Source organism: Didymosphaeria variabile, assembly GCF_027946475.1.
Source record: "Didymosphaeria variabile strain IMI 356815 chromosome Unknown scaffold_3, whole genome shotgun sequence".
Classification (NCBI taxonomy): Eukaryota; Fungi; Ascomycota; class Dothideomycetes; order Pleosporales; family Didymosphaeriaceae; genus Didymosphaeria; species Didymosphaeria variabile.
In genome coordinates, this window is record NW_026611622.1 from 1671730 (window position 1) to 1690732 (window position 19003).

The following is a 19003-nucleotide window of genomic DNA, read 5'->3' on the forward strand; positions in this document are numbered from 1 at the left end:
ATTGCCACCTGCGCGAGAGCGATTCTCACGGTACAGAACCTGACCAGATGATGCAGGTCCCCCGGAAGAGCAGTGGACAGCTGTCTCTGGCGAGTTTGCACCGAGTATTGGAATTGATTCAATAAATTGAGCAGGCCCCAAAGGCCATGATGATATCTCTAACCCCTGTTGACAGCCGTGAAGCCAGCACCCGCGGCGTCCGTCATCTCTGTGTCACCGTTCTGCACTTCGCGTGGTTCTGGAGCCGGAGGATTCGCACTAGAAAGTGCGCGCCGCCGGCCTGCGAATTCCGGGTCATTTTCTGCGGGTGGTGGCCGTGACTCCTCGCTTACGGGGTCGAAGTATGCGCCGCGCGTAGGCTCGGGAGCACGTTGAGGCTGCAGCGGGGGTAGCGAATGTAGCGGTGGAAGAATCGGTTGCGCATTGCCATTGACAGCATGTGGTGAAGTAGCGGTAGCGGTCGGGGCAATGGTGCTAAAGAAGGGGTTATTCGAACGGCTCGGATCCGGCGTGCTTTGCGCAGAGGACATGGGATTCATCGCATGAAGAAGCGGTTGGTGGTGAGAATTGCTAGGGCTCTCTTGCTGCGCGGGTGCGCCACCGCCTGTGGGTGGTGTGCCTTTACGATGGCTTCGCTTGCTCCTCAACGGCTTGTCGGTGGGCGTCGGCGGCGGACTGCTACTACGGTCCGAGTCATCGACGTTGAACTCCATGTGTTTCTGCAGCTGCTCGAGGAGGAAGGCACGTTCGAGGCGCATCTTCTGGATGCCGCGGTGTAGACGCTTGATGCGCAGGCGCGTGCCATCGTTGTTCTCCTCAATGTCGGTAATGCGCCGTCGGAGGTCGATACACTTCTTGTAATAGGCCTTCTCAACCGAGGGCGGGAGATCTGCCTGGGACAGTGCCCGGGCAGCTGAGTGACGTTAGTGAAGCTCGCAAAGAAATGGGCATCCGCGTAGGGCTCCATGCGAATGGAGCTGCGCGCCGCAAAGCAACAGTATACGCACCCGCTTGAGGCATCTTGGATATCGTTGTAGCAGCTGCGAAATCGGTTTGTTCCACTTGTACAGAGGGAAAAGCCAGCGTTCGGAGGGGAGACTGGGAGGAATGCTTCGGTGATCGTTGAGTCTGCAACTTTTGGAAGCGCGTAGACTATCGTGAGCTGGAATTGCCAAGACCTTCGCGGCGTCGCCGTTTCTCCGCGTCCGACGCTATCGATCGAAGACCGGGTCACAAGCGTGCGAGTTCCCCACTTGCATGAGTTTCTTTCTAGTACTGTAGATGCTGCTTGCGATCTTTAGGTTGTTTTGTATGCGTCTAGCTTTTTAACTCCTGCTAAATATATGCTGTTTGTAGCTCAATCTTCATCAATCAGCCAATCGGCAGCAACTGCTTTCCATCAGCTTGATCTGCAAGGCACTTTGGCGGATATGTGAAGATGCACGATGATGAGGCAGGAGAATTCGTCGGGGGAGTAAACGGGAAGGCTGAGACTGTGGTAGGCGCAGCCTCGCCGTCGCAGTTTTCGCAGTCTGCACCGTCACGAGCTCATCAAAGCACACCAATTGCAGCGCTGATATTCGAAATATTGTCCAAATCTCGATCTAATTTCAAAAACGATGTGTTCCATACGTAGCGATCTAGTGTGAGGCGAATGTCCAGGTTCTAAGTTCCCCTGCTCCTCCATGAGGAAGGCGCTGCCCGTACCGCGACATCTTAGTGAGCGAAGCGAAAGTCAAGCCTACGGCGCTGTCAACTTTTGAATTCTAACGTTTCCAGAAAATCGGGATAGCACACCTTTTGTTCCCCTTATCAGACGTAGTTCCAGATACGTCTCCTTCTCCTTGCTCATCGAATTCCACATCTATCCCTCCTCTTATTAGCAATAACATAGTACACCTTTGCTGCAGAGGATGCGGTTCACCACGAACTTTTCTTCCCGTTCGTTGAACCACCCGTTCCTGCCACGGATTTTACTGGCCATTTGAGTCGGAGAAGGCGGAAGATAGAAGTAGGAAATGATGCCGATGATACCAGTTAGCATCCCCTCGAGCGCGAAGAGCCACCGCTGGAAAAGGTGTCAGAAGGGGCAGAAGACTTGGTTCAGAAAACACTCACCCAACCCGCCATACCATTATGTCCGCGTAAGCTAAAAATACCGAAGGTGAAGAATGCGGAGATAATTTGCGTGCATTGGTAGGATACCCAGAACCACGATAGTCGGGCGGGTAGTTCAAGACCTGTATAGAAATACGATAGGTACAAGATGTTATCGGGCATGACAAATAGTACATGGCCGTTCGGTCCGAGATAGTACACCTACGATAAAACCCCCTTCAATGAGACCTAAAGGGGCGCGGCACGCGAATAAACTCTTTCTTCTAGTTAAGAAAGCTTGCATCGAGGCCACAGGATCCAAGACACCCTGCCGAGCTGTCAGTCAATAGCTTCGTGCTGAGTCTGGCATTCCTACATTTGGATGGGGATCCAGTTGTCCGGGCCAAGTTTCTTGCTGATGAGTTGCGAAGGGAGTTCAGCAGCAAGAAACGAACCAAGGAAGATGGTCTGTCCGTACTTGTAGTCATTGGTGTTCTTCTTGAGATCTTCCAGAAAGTTGTCTGATAGTGCTTGACTGATATTGCCTCGGTCCCGTTGCAATGCGAAGAACATCAGACGAACCCATGTACATTCTCTCTTGTCAATATACGGGAGAGGCCAATATTTCGCTCTGGGGACGGTAGTGCGTAGATTGTGGTACTGATGCAGCTGTAGAAGATATATGCTTTTGAACTTCTTACAGCCGATGCATGGGCCAGATAGGGATCCCTTAATCCTGACATCCATCCACCAGGGTCTAGCCGTGCAGCCGGCCCGCATGGGGTAGCCATGCTTGATGGGACACGGTGAGGCTTGATTCTGAAAAACAGCCACCAGTGATGTGCGCCTTGAAACGCGCATTCTTCCATGGCCCAGGCAAGCGGGTTTCTTTTTCGAGCCTCCTTTACGCCGAGGAACGTGAAGTAGCACCGAAGGACGCAAATATCGAGGAGGAGGATGATTTGGATTTAGCGGGTCGATGTCGCGATGTCTTTGGCTTGTCTGTTGATGGGTATTGCGTGATTGGCCCTGGGCGTAACGACATAGACCGCGAGGACAGACCTTCGGCTATCCACCCGTGGGCGGGAAGATAAGGCGAGAACAGGCCGTTTGTGAACCCTGTTTCATCAATTACTACTGAAAATGCTTTCCAAGGGTTAGGGTTGTATGAAGGTTGCCACCTTTGGGAAGTCAGCTCCACCGAGAACCGCCAATGTCACAATCCATGCATGCCTGATGCAATCCAGCGAGCTTTTGATTGAACCATAACGCCAGGGCAACCCCGCTCGGTGGCAATACTTCAATAGACTTCCTTTGCTCTTGCGATGCTGCTCTTTTTCCTTATGGCGTGTTTGGCTTGGCCATACTGCTGACGCAGCTGCCGACAGCCGTCTGCGAATCGATGTCAGATCATCGGATGCCAATGAGGGGTCATCGAGCTAGCGATCAATCATAGCGTCGCTATTTCCGGAGACATGGTTGTTCGCAGTAGTGCGGAGTGAAGCGGTTAGAAGCCCATATATAACGCGGCGCAACCTCTGTTGTCGGGTGGAGGAGTACCTACCATATGCTTGAGCACTCCTCAGAACACCCACATAACTGGCATCATGGCTCCAGCTCTCGTAGAAACGCCGCTCCAAGAGACTATTACTACCAACTACGCCAAGTCTGGAACTGGTGCATATAAGGTATGTTACAGGCTGCCTTGAAATCAGACTTCGCTAAGCACTGTAAGGAGGCGTTCCAAAGTGGCCCTAAGAATTTCAGGGTAGATGCAGAATTGAAGGGAACCGAAAAGCAGCCTCCGGCCAAGTACCCAAACTACTTGCCGACATGGAACAATAAGAAGTATGTTGCAATCGCCCTGGCTTGACTTAGCGTTGGCTGACCACGTGAAAGATACCCGCCTCTTGAGCCGTTCGAGCATTACGAGCACGGCAAGGATGCAGAAGATGCTAGCTTCTCGAACCTTCTCAAGGACGCCACTAGGATTGATGATCTTACTGCGAACATTGGCGCTGAGGTTCATGGCGTGCAATTGAGTAGGCTCACAGATGCCGGCAAGGACGAGTTAGCATTGTTCGTTGCTCAAAAAAAGGTCGTCGGTAAGTGAAAATAAGTTTGATTTCGCATGAGCCCAGCTTCTGACAACAAACAGCCTTCCGCGATCAGGACTTCGCAGACCTTCCCATCGGTGATGCGTTGAATATCGGAGGTTACTTCGGACGACATCACATCCACCCGACCTCTGGTGGTCCAGAAGGTCATCCAGAAGTGCACTTAGTCCACCGTGGTGCCGACGACACCACCTCCCGTGATTTCTTCGAGGAACGCACCAACTCAGTGACGTGGCACTCCGATGTCTCTTACGAGAAGCAGCCGCCAGGCACCACTTTCCTTTACCTTCTGGACGGACCAGCTGCAGGTGGAGACACGCTCTTCGCCAACCAGGCGTTGGCATACCGCAGGCTTTCGCCAGAGTTCCAGAAGAGGCTTCACGGTTTGAAGGTCATTCATTCCGGTGAGTGACCGAATCGAGACTGGGTTTGGGTGTAGACTAACCGACGTACAGCCGTTGAGCAAGCCGACAACAGCAAGAACCGTGGAGGCATCGTCCGCCGCGAGCCTGTCACCTCGATCCACCCTCTCGTACGTACGCATCCTGCGACCGGCGAGAAGGCCCTGTATATCAACCCGCAGTTCTCACGGCGTATAATCGGGTACAAAAAGGAAGAAAGTGACCATCTCCTCAATTTCTTGTACGATCATCTCGCGAAGGGTCAAGACTTCCAGGCTCGCGTAAAATGGGCCCCAGGAACGGTCGTGGTATGGGACAACAGAGTCACGGCTCACTCGGCTCTTCTTGACTGGGAAGACGGAGCGCGCAGGCATCTTGCTCGGATCACGCCACAGGCCGAGGCTCCCTACGAGACTCCCTTTGAGGGCTAGGATGATTTAGCATAAACTTGACCGTATACTTGATACTACTGTGGCTCCTCGTGAAGCATTATCCTAGACTTCGTTGACTAAATCTTTCAACGCGCTGAATGTTCGCATATGGGTACGCTGAATCTCAGTTGACTTCACGCTTCGATACGAGTCTGGTTATTTTTGTGGGTGTAGCCATTCGTGCACGTTTAGGTATGATAAGCAAATCTATCACAAAACTCTACTCTCTTCCCTTTAATTACTCTACAATGCGATAGTATACTTTTATAAAATCTTAGTCGTAGATACTTGGTAGCTATTACTGTATATCGACTTAATTTTAAAGATTTCTATGGAGCTTTGGAGGTAGATCCATCCAAAAAATGCGTGCTACCTTACCTCATCGCGCATGAGTTATTTCACCCCTGTTGTCGGAATTTTTCAAGCGTTTCAGAACGCGTATATAGTGTGCTCGTAATTCTCTCGTACAATGACGCGACTTTACACTGGGCGCATACTGCATTGGTTCTAATGCACGCGTAGCAACCCAGAATTTCTTTTTTTCTCGGGGAGTAAACAGATATACGAGCTTACGAGACGTACTAGCGACAAAGAACGCTAGGAAAGAGATGTTTGACGGAGAGGAAGTAGCAGGGTGGCACGATAACGGCACGCGCGGCATTGGTGTGAGAAATCGTAAACATTTGTGCACACCATCACTACTTCAACGCCTAATCTAGTCGTACATGGCGAAGCTTGTACTATTACCTGCTGAGAGCTATATGTAGAGGAATGTGTCCTGTGATCATGTCTCCCTTGGTACAATCATGAGCAGCGACGGTCTTCCATCTATTGTGTGGAGCTGAGCTCAGATAGTACAGTTTCCTCATTGAGCATTGCCTGATAACGAAATAAAGTTACAGATGGTGACCTACTACAAAAGTGTGCACGTAAATCAGGCACATCGAGATTCACTGAGAAAATCATTGTGTCTATTTCTCAAAATCTCAGCGACCCGTACCCATGACTGCACAATCCCGAAAAAGAAGTGCCCATTTCAGGAAGCTCGCTAGTAGGATACCATGTGCCATCACTGTTGTTAGGTCACCTCAACGCCCCCAATGCCAGGGACAGAATAGATCACTCGGACGTACCAGCCTCCACGCAACTCATCAGCAGTCCATCAACCATGAGCAGTCCCACGTCGGCCCTCACAGTGCCCTGATCGCTTTTTTCCGCTTCGGTCGTCTCCTCCTCATCCTGATCCTCCGTGTCCTTTGGCTTCGGCTCCTTGTCCAGAGCCGTAGCCATATCATGCAAGTTGTTTTGATAGACTAGATCAAACTCCAGTGCACAACGATGGCAAAACCGCAGGCCACACCCATTCATTATTACCGGGTCCTCTTCGTCCTCGTGGGCCCCGATGAATGGCTGCGGGGTGCAGCATTGGTGGGTCGCAAGCGAGAAACACATTGAGCACCAACGCTGAAGTTGATGTTGCATTTGGGAAGATGCTGGTGGAGCACTCATCAAGTTCTCCGCGGCAGCATCGTAGTCAAGCGCACTCTCTTGAAGTCTGATAGGTTGAATGACGTGATCAGGACATACCATAATCTGAAGCCGGTCGCAAGTGCACTGCTGGCACATGGTAGTCGCTTCATTCCCCTCGCGATGTCCGTTGCCGAACTCTGTATAGCCAAGACCATTGCTCCACCGGATGACGTGAACTTCTCGCTCAAAGTGCCCGACCATGCCGAAGATGGGCATCTCACAAAAGTTGCAGTCAATGACAGCATTGGAATGGCCAACGGGGTGGTTAGAGAAAACCATTGGATGCGCGAACGATGTTTTGATCGTGGTTAGGAACCCTCTATGACCTTCTGCATCCTCCATTTCTTCAAGCGGCTCATTCTCCGCTGCCTCCTCCTCGTCAGCGGAACTTTCTGCGTCCATATACGCAAGATCCTCGGGGCTGAAGAGGTCAGAACCAGGGATCGAGGTCTCGGGTGCGATCTCTTCTAGGAGCGTGCGCTTGGGATCCTTGACCTGCTCGCTGGCTGTTAGCTCTTCGCCCTTGCCCTTTGTCTCCTTATATGCGGATTTGTCATTCTCATGTGGCGCAATGTCATAGAAGTGACAACCAATCCTCTGCTTCTTGCACCGCTTGCATGGAGGCTTATCCGCCGTCTTCTTAAGCGAGCAACGTTTCTTCTCTTCGCGACAGTGTGTGCACGATACCCACTTCCTGTCTTCACCGTAATGGTCTCGATCCAAATCGATGCGCTTGGCCTTATATCCTCTCGGTGGTCTGGCCTTGCAGTCGAGATTATCTGCTTCGAGGCATTCGTCGCACATTGCTATTTGTCTAGTACAATCATGTCAGCTGGGCGCAAATAGGCACGAGAACGCAACACTTACGGTTCGCCGTTTGTGTGCTCGAACGAGCAAGTCTGGCCATGCTCTACACAACGTTTGCATGGTCCAAACGCGTTTGCCGCGATAATTGGCTCGCAATCAATCTTTCCGTGGACGCATCCTTGGCACGGGTATTCCCCAGTCACCATTGAACAAGCCTTCTCGTCAGTGCGACATTTCTTGCAGCCTCGTGCGGCGGGGTGACCGGTGAGATCGTCATACTGTCTAGCCGGGTCTGGAATATGTAGATTCGATACGGCGATCGGAGTGTCGTCTCGCACGAAAGAGAGGAGCTCCTTCACAGTGTCTGAAGCAAAAGCTCGGACTGTTTGGGATTTTAGATTCATCCTTGGGTTTCTGGGTCCCTCCTCAGCCTCGTCGTTCGTATAAATGATTGAGTGCCCTTCGGGCCAGTTGTCCTGGTTATCAGTGATGTTGATAACACTACCCATAGCCTTGAATTTGAGAATGAGAATAAACTTGTCTTTGCGTTCACCTTCAGCCTCTCCTTTAAATTTCTTGGACTTCTCTTTCTTAGCTTGCTGAACGTGTTTGGCCTGTCTCGCCATGCGAGCTTTGAGAAGTTTCTTGCGTGTCTCTTCCGCAGGGTCGTAGTTTCCACTTTGGTCGATATCGATATGGGTGGTGGTGGCACCTTGCCGGTTGATGTTTCTCCGCAGACCATAAGATTCCACAGGATCATCAATATACGCGGGAACATCAACATCGTCGTGTCTCCCGACGCTCTCTATGTCCGATAGAACAGGCGAAAGTCTCTGCGACTGACCAGTTTCAAATGGGTCGAAGATTGTCTCCAGGTTGATATTGGATCCAGCTACCATAGGTAGTCCATCATTATCATCGACGCGACCCTCTTGCTGGTCCAAGTCCAGGCTGGAAAACATCATGCCGAGGCTAATACCTGGTGTCTGTGGTGGAACCTGAAAGAAACGCCGGTCAAGGTTTTGTGTACACCGCGGCAACTTTAGATCTTACCTCTTCGGAGTTGTCAGGCTCGCTGTTGGATCCGCCACACAATGAAATGAATCGCTGCTTTTTTGTGGGGCTCGGTACTGTGGCGCCGTCGCCGTCTCCTTGATCGCTCAAGCGTCGTGAAAGCTTCTTACCTTGGGGCGACTTGCAAGACTTCGATTTTGCAAACCGATCGCCGAAGAGGACGTTAAAATGTTCGTCATCGGACATTCCCTTTTCGAAAGACAGCAGTTGCTGACCGCCGGCACCTTTTTTGTCAATATCCATTGCACCGTTATTATTCGGTAGACTAGGGTCCTGAAACAGAGACACAATCGGCATACTGTCCGCCATGACCAACTTTGAGCGTGTGGGATCCGAACATCATTTAGACTCTCACAAAGAAGGCTATAGCGTGTCTTTGGGTTCGAGACGTGTCTTCGCAGTCGTCTCTCACCAGGCGATCATTCTACGCTTCGTTACACGCTTATATTACTTGATGCCCACTATGAAAGCGGTCAACATACGTCTACCAATTTCACCAACGCAGTCATGCACCAGACAAGAGTATTTCCATCGCGCACAACAGGATACAACAGCATGCAGAGCCTACTTTTCACAGGACCTTAGACGTATATACCCAGTCAAATTCAAAGGCATCGGCTTCTAAGCCCCAACATGGTTCGCGACAGAGACGCCTCTTGGAAGACCGAGCTTTCGGAAGGCGCAGTCCGCTATCGAGACTGGATATCTGTAAGACGGCGAATATCTATTACTGAATCACTTCGTGAAGACAGCTGATAACGGTGTCCCTCCTGAAGGTCGAAGGCGTTCCTTCCAAAACTCCAGAGCTCTTTCCCAGCCAGCCAAACAGACCCGCGCCTTGTTTTTATCCACGCTACAACCTCCAGCAAGAATTTCGGATTCGCCTCGCAACACAGACAGAGCAGCTTGTTTTTCACGATGCCGAAGGTCAGGCCAACAGCGGAGGCCAGTATCTCAGATGAAGTTCCGAGGCAGCGAAAGCCACGCCAACCAAGGACACCACGCCCAGTATCAGGAATTCTTAGGTACGTCGGTGACCTGCACTAGCTGGGTGGAATTGATCTGACTTGGGATAGCAATGGAGCGGTGTTGCGAAACCTTAGAGCCGGTATGTCATCCTTCTATCCTATGCCTGATCTAATTCTTCATAGCCGCTTACCCACTGACATCGGAGCTGCCCCACGCCTCTTCTAATAATTCGAGGCCTCTCAGCCGCGAATGGATGCTCTTACCATACCATGGCGAACCTGAAGAGCAATACGTAGCTCGTACTCCCCCGGTCGTTCAGCTTGCGCCTCTGCCTGAGGTGGGAGAGATGAGTGAGGATGAGGCCCCATCGCTCGAAGAGATGGAATCACACCATGAATCAAGGAATTGGGATCAAAGCCTATCGCATCCTTCAAATTATTATTACAACCTTATTGCATACTAGAAACACCTCCTAGGACCAATTCGGGCGTACACTAAAGAACAGTACCACATTATCATTTGTGGAGCTCTACATCCCCGCAAAACGGTTACATATAGACAACTATCTAATAAGTCGAGTTAGCTTTTACGTACCCACATACCGGTCAGCTCATGCGACAGTATCTAATAATATCTAGAATTGCCGCTACTCTTAAACTCAAACGCAAGGATGCATAGAAGGCAGGCCACTAGCACTAGTAAGCTAGCCATTTACATAACCTATCTATAAAGTAAGTAATTTGTGCTGCACAGGATCACATTGTGTTACAGCTAGGAAGAGATAATGCCAGTATTCAAAAGCGCCACTAGTCAGATGAACTCGCCTACAATCATCCTAAGGAAGGAAAATGTCTTCATAGGAAGGTCTGGTATTATAGCGAGGCGCCGCCTAAGAGGTCGGTGGAGTGGCTCCAAAAGGAATTAGCTAAAGGTATGTCTGAAAAGGTTTCAGTTTTAGTAATTTTGACTAACCTCTTCCCTAGGTATCCTCACGCCGACTGATGGGAAACCGTACCAGTCAATTATCATCCCAAAAGACCTCAAAATTTTCCAGCCAGAGCAACAGTATCCTGAATATCGCCACCTTTCTCCGCTTCAACGGTTTCCGGCCCTACGATTAGCGATTGCAGACATTATCTAGGTGGCTGTGGTTCTAGGAATGCCAAGATATCAACGATTTATGGTATGGATCCACAAGTAATACATCTTCGACATTTTGGCAACCACGAATAGATAGTCAGCTTTCAGTCTGAAAGGCACCTCTACAGTCTCATAGGTATTTCGCAATGTGTTCGAATATCACAACGCGGTCAGTGTTTAAAAGGCTGGTGAGATCTGGTGTGATGCGATAGATGATCTTGACAAACCTATTGAATGTCGAGTCGACCGTACAGTCTCTAGTGCAGGGAAGAGACACGCGATAGGGCAAGACTCAATGTTTTCAAGACACAAACGGCTATCATGATGTATCTCCAATCACCACTACCTCCAACCCTCGTTCACGCTCTATACGTCAATCAAATTCTCTCCATCCTGCTGCTGCTCGCCCGAATTATCTCTCGTATCTTTGTTCCCTTTCTTCTTTCGCTCGCTCTCCCGTTCCCGACTTCTAGCATAGAACTGATCCAGCACCTTGGCCGGAATACGGTTGAGCAACTCCTTAGGATAGATGCGAAGCAGCGACCAAGCGAGGTCGAGCGATTCGTAGATGGAGCGAGACTCGTAGGCGGATTGTGCGATGAAGGTGCGTTCGAACTTCTCGAGGAATTCAAGGGAGAGCTTGTCCTCGGAGGAGAGGGCCTCCTCACCAACAACGGCCTTCATGGCGGCGGCATCACGACCAATGGCGTATTTGGCGTAGAGCTGGTTGGACACATCACCGTGGTCTTTTCGGGTGCGGCCTTCACCGATGGCGGACTTCATGAGACGGGAGAGGGAGGGTAGGACGTTGATGGGTGGATAGATACCCTTGTTGTCGAGCTGGCGGTCGATGAAGATCTGGCCTTCGGTGATGTAGCCGGTCAAATCGGGGATGGGGTGGGTGATGTCTACGAACGATTAGCTCTCATAACGTTGTGCGGATGCTGGATGGCATACCGTCGTTGGGCATAGTCAGGATAGGAATCTGAGTGATGGAGCCGTTCCGGCCCTCGACACGTCCTGCGCGCTCGTAGATGGTTGACAAATCCGTGTACATGTAACCTGGGTAACCACGACGACCGGGCACTTCTTCGCGAGCGGCGGAGACTTCGCGAAGGGCATCGCAGTAAGAAGACAAGTCAGTGAGAATGACCAAGACGTGCTTCTCGAGCTGGTAAGCGTAATACTCGGCCGTGGTAAGCGCAAGACGAGGAGTAATGATACGCTCGATCGTAGGATCGTTGGCCAGGTTGAGGAACAGCGTGACACGCTCCATACTGCCGTTCTCTTCGAAATCTCGTGTGAAGAAGCGACTTGTCTCCAAGTTCACACCCATAGCACCAAAGACAATGGAGAAATTCTCCTCGTGTCCATCGTGTACGTCCTTTGTAGGCTTTCCAACGAGACCAGCTTGCCGACAAATTTGAGCGGCGATCTCGTTGTGCGGTAGACCGGAGGCGGAGAAAATGGGAATCTTCTGGCCACGGGCGATGGAGTTCATGGTGTCAATAGCGGAGATGCCGGTGGAGATCATTTCTTCCGGGTAAACCTATACTAGATTAGCTATTTTGTTTCGTCGTGCCTGTAGGATGCCGTACTCGGGAGTAGGGGTTAATGGGACTGCCGTTGATATCGAGGTAGTCCTCCGCAAGCACCTTAGGACCCTTGTCGATGGCTCTGCCTGATCCATCGAAGATACGACCCAACATGTCCTCAGACACACCGAGCTTCAAGCTGTGGCCCGTGAATTCGACTTTCGTCTGTCTCAGTCAGATGCGCTTCTCTTTCAGAAATGGTGACGTATGTACCTTCTTCACATCGATTCCGGAGGTACCTTCGAAAACCTAGGGCGATTAGCGTGTCGCAAGAAGCATGGGCTCGCAGACGGTACCTGAACGACTGCTCGGTTTCCTGCACATGGCGTCAGTCCGTGTTGAGCCACAGCTGGAGAAGGGCTTACCTCGAGCTTCCAGGACCTGACCAGACCGCTCTGAGCCGTCAGGCAGTGTCAAGGACACGATCTCGTTGTACTTCGGGAATTTGACCTATCCACCCCAAACATAAGCTTCTGACCTCTCCTTTCCAGCTTTCAGGACTACGCACATTGTCGAGAATGACCAATGGTCCGTTTACGCCGCCGATAGTATTGTACCGTATCCGCGGCGACACCTTCATCATGCGGGGGTCGACATCAGCCATGGTGGCGGTCAGAGAGAGCGAAGCTGATGAGATGGTGTAGCGCTCCGCGGGAGGAAGACGGTCTCAGCGAGGTGCTCGTCGGCGATGCGATGTCGTGGTGCTGGAGCTGTGCTTGGTGGGAGGAAGCTTGGATCCACTGGCTGCACCTGCCTCGCACAGCTGCATCATAGGTGTCTTGGCACGGGCCGCTAACCTCTTACCATGTTCTAAAAGCCGCATCGAAATGCAGACGCAGTGAACTCTGCAGCGACATGAGCTATGATGCGACACTGGCAACCCGATACAAGTGTATGATTTACAGTGCGCAGTGTACATGCAGCTATTGTAGTGGACTTGCAAGTTAATCTAAGCTTCAGCAAGACTGTACACGCTTTACATCACGCTTTACATCCACGTTCATCGACTTAGTTGATTGTCTAGCCTAGACACTCTATATACTACTATATATGGCTGCGCAAACCTAGATGAGCGCTCCAGCAACCATTTATCAAAGGATATATAAGCATAGTGGTCTTCATGTACAAGGTGCAACAGCCTAATCATGCTGTTAGCGGCGTCCTTGAACGAGACAGCAGTAACAAGAAGAGCTGGATGGAGGGCTCAGACATCCAAGGAAGGTTATGCGCTCATCGACTATCGGTTGATGGGTTCAAGTGATAGCTAGCGTGGAAACTGCGAATGTGGAACAGTTTTCATCATAGCCAGGGAAGAGGAAAAGAAAAGAGAGAGACTGACCTGATACGCAAGATACTGCAGCAGCTATGACGGTTAGTAACCGGTTGGTCTCTACGCAGACGTGTATCAACAGCTAACCGACTCCCGATACTGTCACCTCCAACTGGGTTACATCTTGCCCACACAATGTTTGTGTACAGTATAGTAGCCAGAGATGGCACAGTGCCGCGACTACGTCGAGAGAGCAGTCATACGTGCAATCAGCCTATTGAGCAGTCAGCTACGTCTCTAACGAGTGTGTCGAGGATGCTCGGAGTGAAATGGAGATCAGGCGAAAGTACTGGCAAGTAGCAGGTGCCCTGCGAAAGGCGCCCGGAACAGCATAAATTTCTTCAAGGTCGACTCTGTTGGGAAAAGAAGAAGTTGAAAATTTCATCAGGAAATTGTGGAGGTGCAGGTGTTCGCTGTACGTACCAAAAGACAGTTCGCTGTACGCAGCGTTGTCAGCGAGCAAAAAGCACGGCCATGGCACGACACCTGGACGATAGAGAACAGACTCGGGCAATGGGTAGCAAGCCCAGGCGACGGGGGATGGTGGTGAGAATTACCAAAAGAAGAGTGTCGGTGCGAGGAAGAGAGAAGGCAGCGGAAGAAAACATTTGAAGCTCGCGCAAGGCGCGCCAAATCAACTGCTAAGCGCATCTAGGATAGCGCCCCACGCCACGTGACCGACCTTCATCACCGGAACAGTCCGTCGAGCCGCCCAGGGGCTCCGAATGCTGTAGCAAACGCTGCATAATTCGCGCAGATATATACACCTTTACGTGCAGCGCTGTCCAGCTTGTCTCTAAGGTTTTTATCGCGCAAGGTCGAGTCGCGCAGCCGGGCAGTCTGAACGCGGTCACTCCACTGGTGGCTGGCCCCGAAGCAAGCCCGCACGGGATCTGCAGTCAGGCTGTTGCATCGCTCACTTCCCATCTCCCATCCCATCGTCGACGACCACCCACGTTCCCCTGCCCGACAAGCGGCCACAGCATCACGCGCGCTCGCTCATGCAGTGCCGCCCTCGACGCGCCTGACAGAGTGCACCGCCGCGCCATTGCAGCCTCTGCCTCTGCCTACAGCTGCCCACACGTTCAACGCGGATGCGCGACGACAGCGCACGACACACCACAGCGCCCGCACCGGAATCGCTCCCAAACGACCTCTTCCACCCATCTCCATCTTGCGCGCCCCCTATTGCGCGACTCAGCAGCTGCAAACCTCGCAGTCGCATATCAGCCCCGGCATCTGCCGGTCGTCGGCAGCAGTGTACGTCGCGCCGATCGCGACATCTGCACCCGGAGGACCCCTCTGCCACCTTCGCATTCGGTCAATTTGTGTCTTAGTCCGGCGTTCGTGGCTTTTTCGAAGTCGACAAACCACTCCGATACAATCGGCGGCCTCTGGGACTCATACTCTTGAGGACTGTATGCATAGTGGGCGACACCGTACAACTCAACTACCCGACCCCGCGTTTGAAAGTTCGACCTGATACCGCTTCAATCCATTTGTCAAGTGTCTGGCCTTCTGCACTCTTCTTAGGAAGATTGCGCGAAATCGATAGTAGCAATAGACGCGTTCAAGATGATGCAGGGTCCTTTCCCACCTCAACCCGGCATGCAAATGCAACAGGGTCACCTTATGGGCGCTCCTGGACCCGGCCATCCCATGCAGCAAGGCATGATGCATCAGGGTGTATCTGGTCCGGCTGGCCATGTCAGTCAAGCCGGCCCTATGATGGGCATGCAGTCGGGCGCCCCCAATGCGCATGCGCTATCGCATCTACAGCCCCAGCAGGCGCATATGTTTCAGCAGCAGCAGCAACAACAACAACAACAACAACAACAACAACAACAGCAGCAGCAACAGCAGCATCCAGGAATGAGTAAGTATTTCCGACCATCTTCGTTGACATGCTGACCATAACAGTGAACCCGCAAATGAACCCAGCTCTCGTGGCGCAACATAACGCACAGCGAGCAGCTATGCTGCAGCGGCAACACCAACAGGCGATGCTCCAGAACCACCAAAACGGGATGGGTATGGGCTTTCCCCAGCAAATGACCCCACAGACAATGGCCGCGATGGCAGGCAACATGGGAGCGGGAGGACCTATAGTCAACCTTCCGCCGCATCTTCGTCAACAGTTCCAACAACAGCAGGCCATGTCTCAGCAAGCAGCGCAGCAACATGCAACGAGCAATCCGCAGCAAGCTGCTGCAATAGCTCAAGCACACGCAGCGCAAATCAATCAACAGGCTGCTCAGGCCCAAGCACAAGCTGCTGCACAAGCTCATCAAGCGCAGCAGCAACAGATGCAACAAGCACAACAACAGCAGGCCATAGCTATGCAACACGCTCAGTCGCAACAAAGTAACCACAGCCAGTCCGGCTCCCAGGCTGGACCAGCCACTTCACAAGGTCCACAGCAAGGACCATTGCGCCCGCCATCCGCAATGAGCCACCAGGGACAAGCATCCCCTGCTCCACAACCCACACCGCAGCAGCAACCTCAGCCAGCGCCGCAGCCACGTCAACATACACCCGCACCGAACCAGACCCCCAACATGCCGAACCAACCTAATCCACAGCAGCCAACTCCGGCCCAAATACAGCAGCGACAACAGGCTCAAGGCATGCAACAAGCAGGCATGCAACAAGCACAAGTCAATCCCGCAGCCGCGCAGGCGCAAGCTAATGTCGCACGGATGGCTATGATGAGACAGTCTCAGAACCAGCAGAATCAGAATCAGAATCAGAATCAGAATAATCAGGCCGGCCCAGGGATATTGAAACTGATGAATTTTGCCAATGAGCTGGGAAAATACAATGTAAGTCAGATAATAATGGTTACAACGCGCCCTCATTAACTGTACTAGGCTTCTCGCGCAGATCAACTGAACCAACTCTCGACATGGCAGGCTTTCGTAGGAAAGTTCTTTTCGGAGACTGGAGCCTTCCTCCACGTTGCCTATCATAAAGGCAACGACCGGACGAAAATGTTCGAGGTTGTCTACGCAGCATTGCCTCGCTATTTCCTGTCACAATTCAGTACCGATGTCGAGAATCTGCAAGTCACGATCGATGGTGCCCTCGAGCATAATGTTGGGACTGAAACTAAAGTCGAATGCGATCGAGCGAAGTTCATCTACACATACAAGAACCAGTGTCAGGTGAGTAAAGTATTCTCTGTTTGAGAGCGTCGCTAATCGGTGCAGGTCATTTGTCATGGCAGACTCACAGCTTTCTGGACCGGTGGCAACAACAAGATGGAGTGGTTGCAGTTCGAAATGCAAGGGCATCAACAAATGATACCCCGCGAGCTGTTGGAGACACTTTTCCAACAAGAAGAGATCAATCCTCTGAACGCCCAGCAATCGCCACGCATGAGCAAGAAGAACCAGAAGAATGCACAACAGCGCCAACCACAGGAGGCCACGATGCCCATATCAAAGCTCCCTACTGCGGGTATGACAGATTGGGGGTTACCGCCTGGGCTATTCCACTATCTTGAGGTAGGCTTGGAACACCAACCGTCATCGAAACGAATCATGACTAAGGCGAGTTAGATCTACGAAACCATGAACAACATGACAAGCTTGATGACCCACTACCACGAGAATCCCAACCTTACACCTGCGGCTGCCATGGAGAACTGGACTCGCGAGATGTCTGCTGGAAATCCCATGGCGCAACAGAACGCTGGACGAATGCAGGGCGCAATGCCTCCGGGCCAGGGTATGCAGCAACCACCGCAAGGTATGCCTGCAGGTTCACGGACGCCTTCTGGCATGGGTCAGCCGGGTTTACCGCCAAACCAGTTCATGTCACCGGCGATGCCAAACGGCCTTCTCCCAAACGGACACATGAGTTCACCTAGTCTCATGCAGCAGAATCACACCCCGTCACCCGCATCACATGCCATGGCCCACCAGCAAAGCCAGAGCTCGAACACAGCCAGTGTCAACACTTCTCCAAACGTCAACAACAAGCGACGGCGAAGTACAGCGAAGATAGACATTGACGACGGCGGTGGCGACGCAAACGGCGCCCCAAAGGTCAAGCCGAGTCCCAGAATAGGAGGCAACAAGAGAGTGAAGGGCAACAATTAGCCTCGCGTTCTTCCGTTCCTTGTTTTGTCGGTTCAATGCTGCATTTCTCCCTGTATAGCGTGGCGTTGCGTTTCTCTATTTCATTCCCACATTCGCGCCTGTCTGCTATCTTCCTCGTGTTCCTCTGGTGTTATGTCACCATACTGATTGCTTGTTGCTTGCTTGGGCGGTACACTTGCTATTCCCCAGACTCTCGTCTAGTTTCATCGATCTGGCGTATGGGCATCTGCGCAAATTTCCCAATCTCTTCACATGGTCGTACTTCAGACTCCCATTGAGTTTGTTACCTAATTTTCTTGTATATTATGGTGGGCTTTGACAAGATGCTTTCACAGAGTGAGCGCAAGGGAGCGGAACAAAATTTTCATAACTGTTCCTGGTGTTCTCCTAAGCTTTGTAGGGAAGATTGGGTGCGCGTTCGCGCTCAAAGACGCGCAAGCTCTAAGCTATACGGAATAAAGATGACATGACTTCATTTACCTGTTCTGTCTAAAATTGCCTAGCTCTCGCTTTTCCGAATGTTAGGGATGCATTATCAGGTCACATCTTGATTCGCAGGAGTTTCAAATCCCCCACCAGCCCTTATATTACCGCGCGAGTCGGTCTCTCGCTTAGCAGTGTACATTGGCCATACTCTGTCCGGTTTGAGCTTTGGAGATTCAACATCGTCCAAATTGACCTAGACCATACTATTGGACGATCCTTTGTAGGAGCAGCGACATATAGGAAACTTCATACGACCCTTCCGTCATCGGTGAATCGGTCTCATATTGCTCAGTCAGTCTTGCGTCCAATACTTCCCTACGGCCTCGTCAGAGGGGTTGGTACCCTATGTTGTCCAGGTGTGAGTAGTGTAGTAACGAAGCCTTTCAGCTAGTGTCTGGGTCCAGTATCACAAGCAGAAAATATTGCACACTGTACATGAAGTATATGTTATAGTGCCCAGCGGAGTTAGAGAAGTCATTGTCTTCACCATGCGCCTTCTAAATCCGCTCGCTAACGCGTATATTCCTTCACTAGGCCGCCTAGCAACAGACGTAGACACAACGCGCTTCACCTAGCAACTGGCTGGCGGCGGGATAGGTACAGCAAGTTTTGGCCTTCCTGCTCTTTCTCCTCAACAACAAAGTCTAACTTGCTCACGGAGAGCAAGTAGACACGCCGCCCGCTGACGCTTCGTAGCCGCCGCCGCCGCACCGCCCTCGCCCGCGAGAAGAGTCTACCGACTATAAAGATGAACAACAAACAGAAGCAGGAGAGGTATGTACCATGTGTGATGTGATCTGCCAAGTGCTTCCCCTTGCCCATTTGATCTGAGCGTTGCTTTCTTCAGGCGTTGCTTTCTCATTGAATGGGTGGGATCGGAGATAGAGGTGAGTGATGGGAAGATGCGGCAGGCAAATGGGAAT

General features: G+C 51.6%; 5 protein-coding genes across 5 annotated transcripts; 2 read left to right on the plus strand and 3 right to left on the minus strand.

Annotated features, from left to right (window-relative positions):
* Window positions 1-158: 158 nt before the first annotated feature.
* N0V89_003910 (uncharacterized protein) lies at window positions 159-1020 on the minus strand (the record flags this gene model as incomplete). Its single annotated transcript, XM_056212703.1, has 2 exons — window positions 159-913; window positions 1008-1020. The coding sequence occupies 2 exons, from the start codon at window positions 1018-1020 to the stop codon at window positions 159-161; spliced, it is 768 nt and encodes a 255-aa protein (XP_056073011.1).
* Window positions 1021-3704: 2684 nt separating this feature from the next.
* Window positions 3705-5046, plus strand: N0V89_003911 (uncharacterized protein; the record flags this gene model as incomplete). Its single annotated transcript, XM_056212704.1, has 5 exons — window positions 3705-3785; window positions 3833-3945; window positions 3997-4202; window positions 4256-4618; window positions 4670-5046. The coding sequence occupies 5 exons, from the start codon at window positions 3705-3707 to the stop codon at window positions 5044-5046; spliced, it is 1140 nt and encodes a 379-aa protein (XP_056073012.1).
* Window positions 5047-6165: 1119 nt separating this feature from the next.
* On the minus strand, window positions 6166-8700 carry N0V89_003912 (uncharacterized protein; the record flags this gene model as incomplete). Its single annotated transcript, XM_056212705.1, has 3 exons — window positions 6166-7382; window positions 7646-8381; window positions 8437-8700. The coding sequence occupies 3 exons, from the start codon at window positions 8698-8700 to the stop codon at window positions 6166-6168; spliced, it is 2217 nt and encodes a 738-aa protein (XP_056073013.1).
* A 2232-nt stretch (window positions 8701-10932) lies between these two features.
* Window positions 10933-12765, minus strand: VMA2 (Vacuolar ATP synthase subunit B; the record flags this gene model as incomplete). Its single annotated transcript, XM_056212706.1, has 7 exons — window positions 10933-11474; window positions 11524-12115; window positions 12165-12326; window positions 12375-12410; window positions 12458-12477; window positions 12527-12611; window positions 12670-12765. 7 exons carry the CDS (start codon window positions 12763-12765, stop codon window positions 10933-10935), a joined length of 1533 nt encoding a protein of 510 aa, XP_056073014.1.
* Window positions 12766-15105: 2340 nt separating this feature from the next.
* On the plus strand, window positions 15106-17594 carry N0V89_003914 (uncharacterized protein; the record flags this gene model as incomplete). Its single annotated transcript, XM_056212707.1, has 5 exons — window positions 15106-15367; window positions 15412-16313; window positions 16362-16655; window positions 16701-16997; window positions 17052-17594. The coding sequence occupies 5 exons, from the start codon at window positions 15106-15108 to the stop codon at window positions 17592-17594; spliced, it is 2298 nt and encodes a 765-aa protein (XP_056073015.1).
* Between the last annotated feature and the right edge of the window lie 1409 nt (window positions 17595-19003).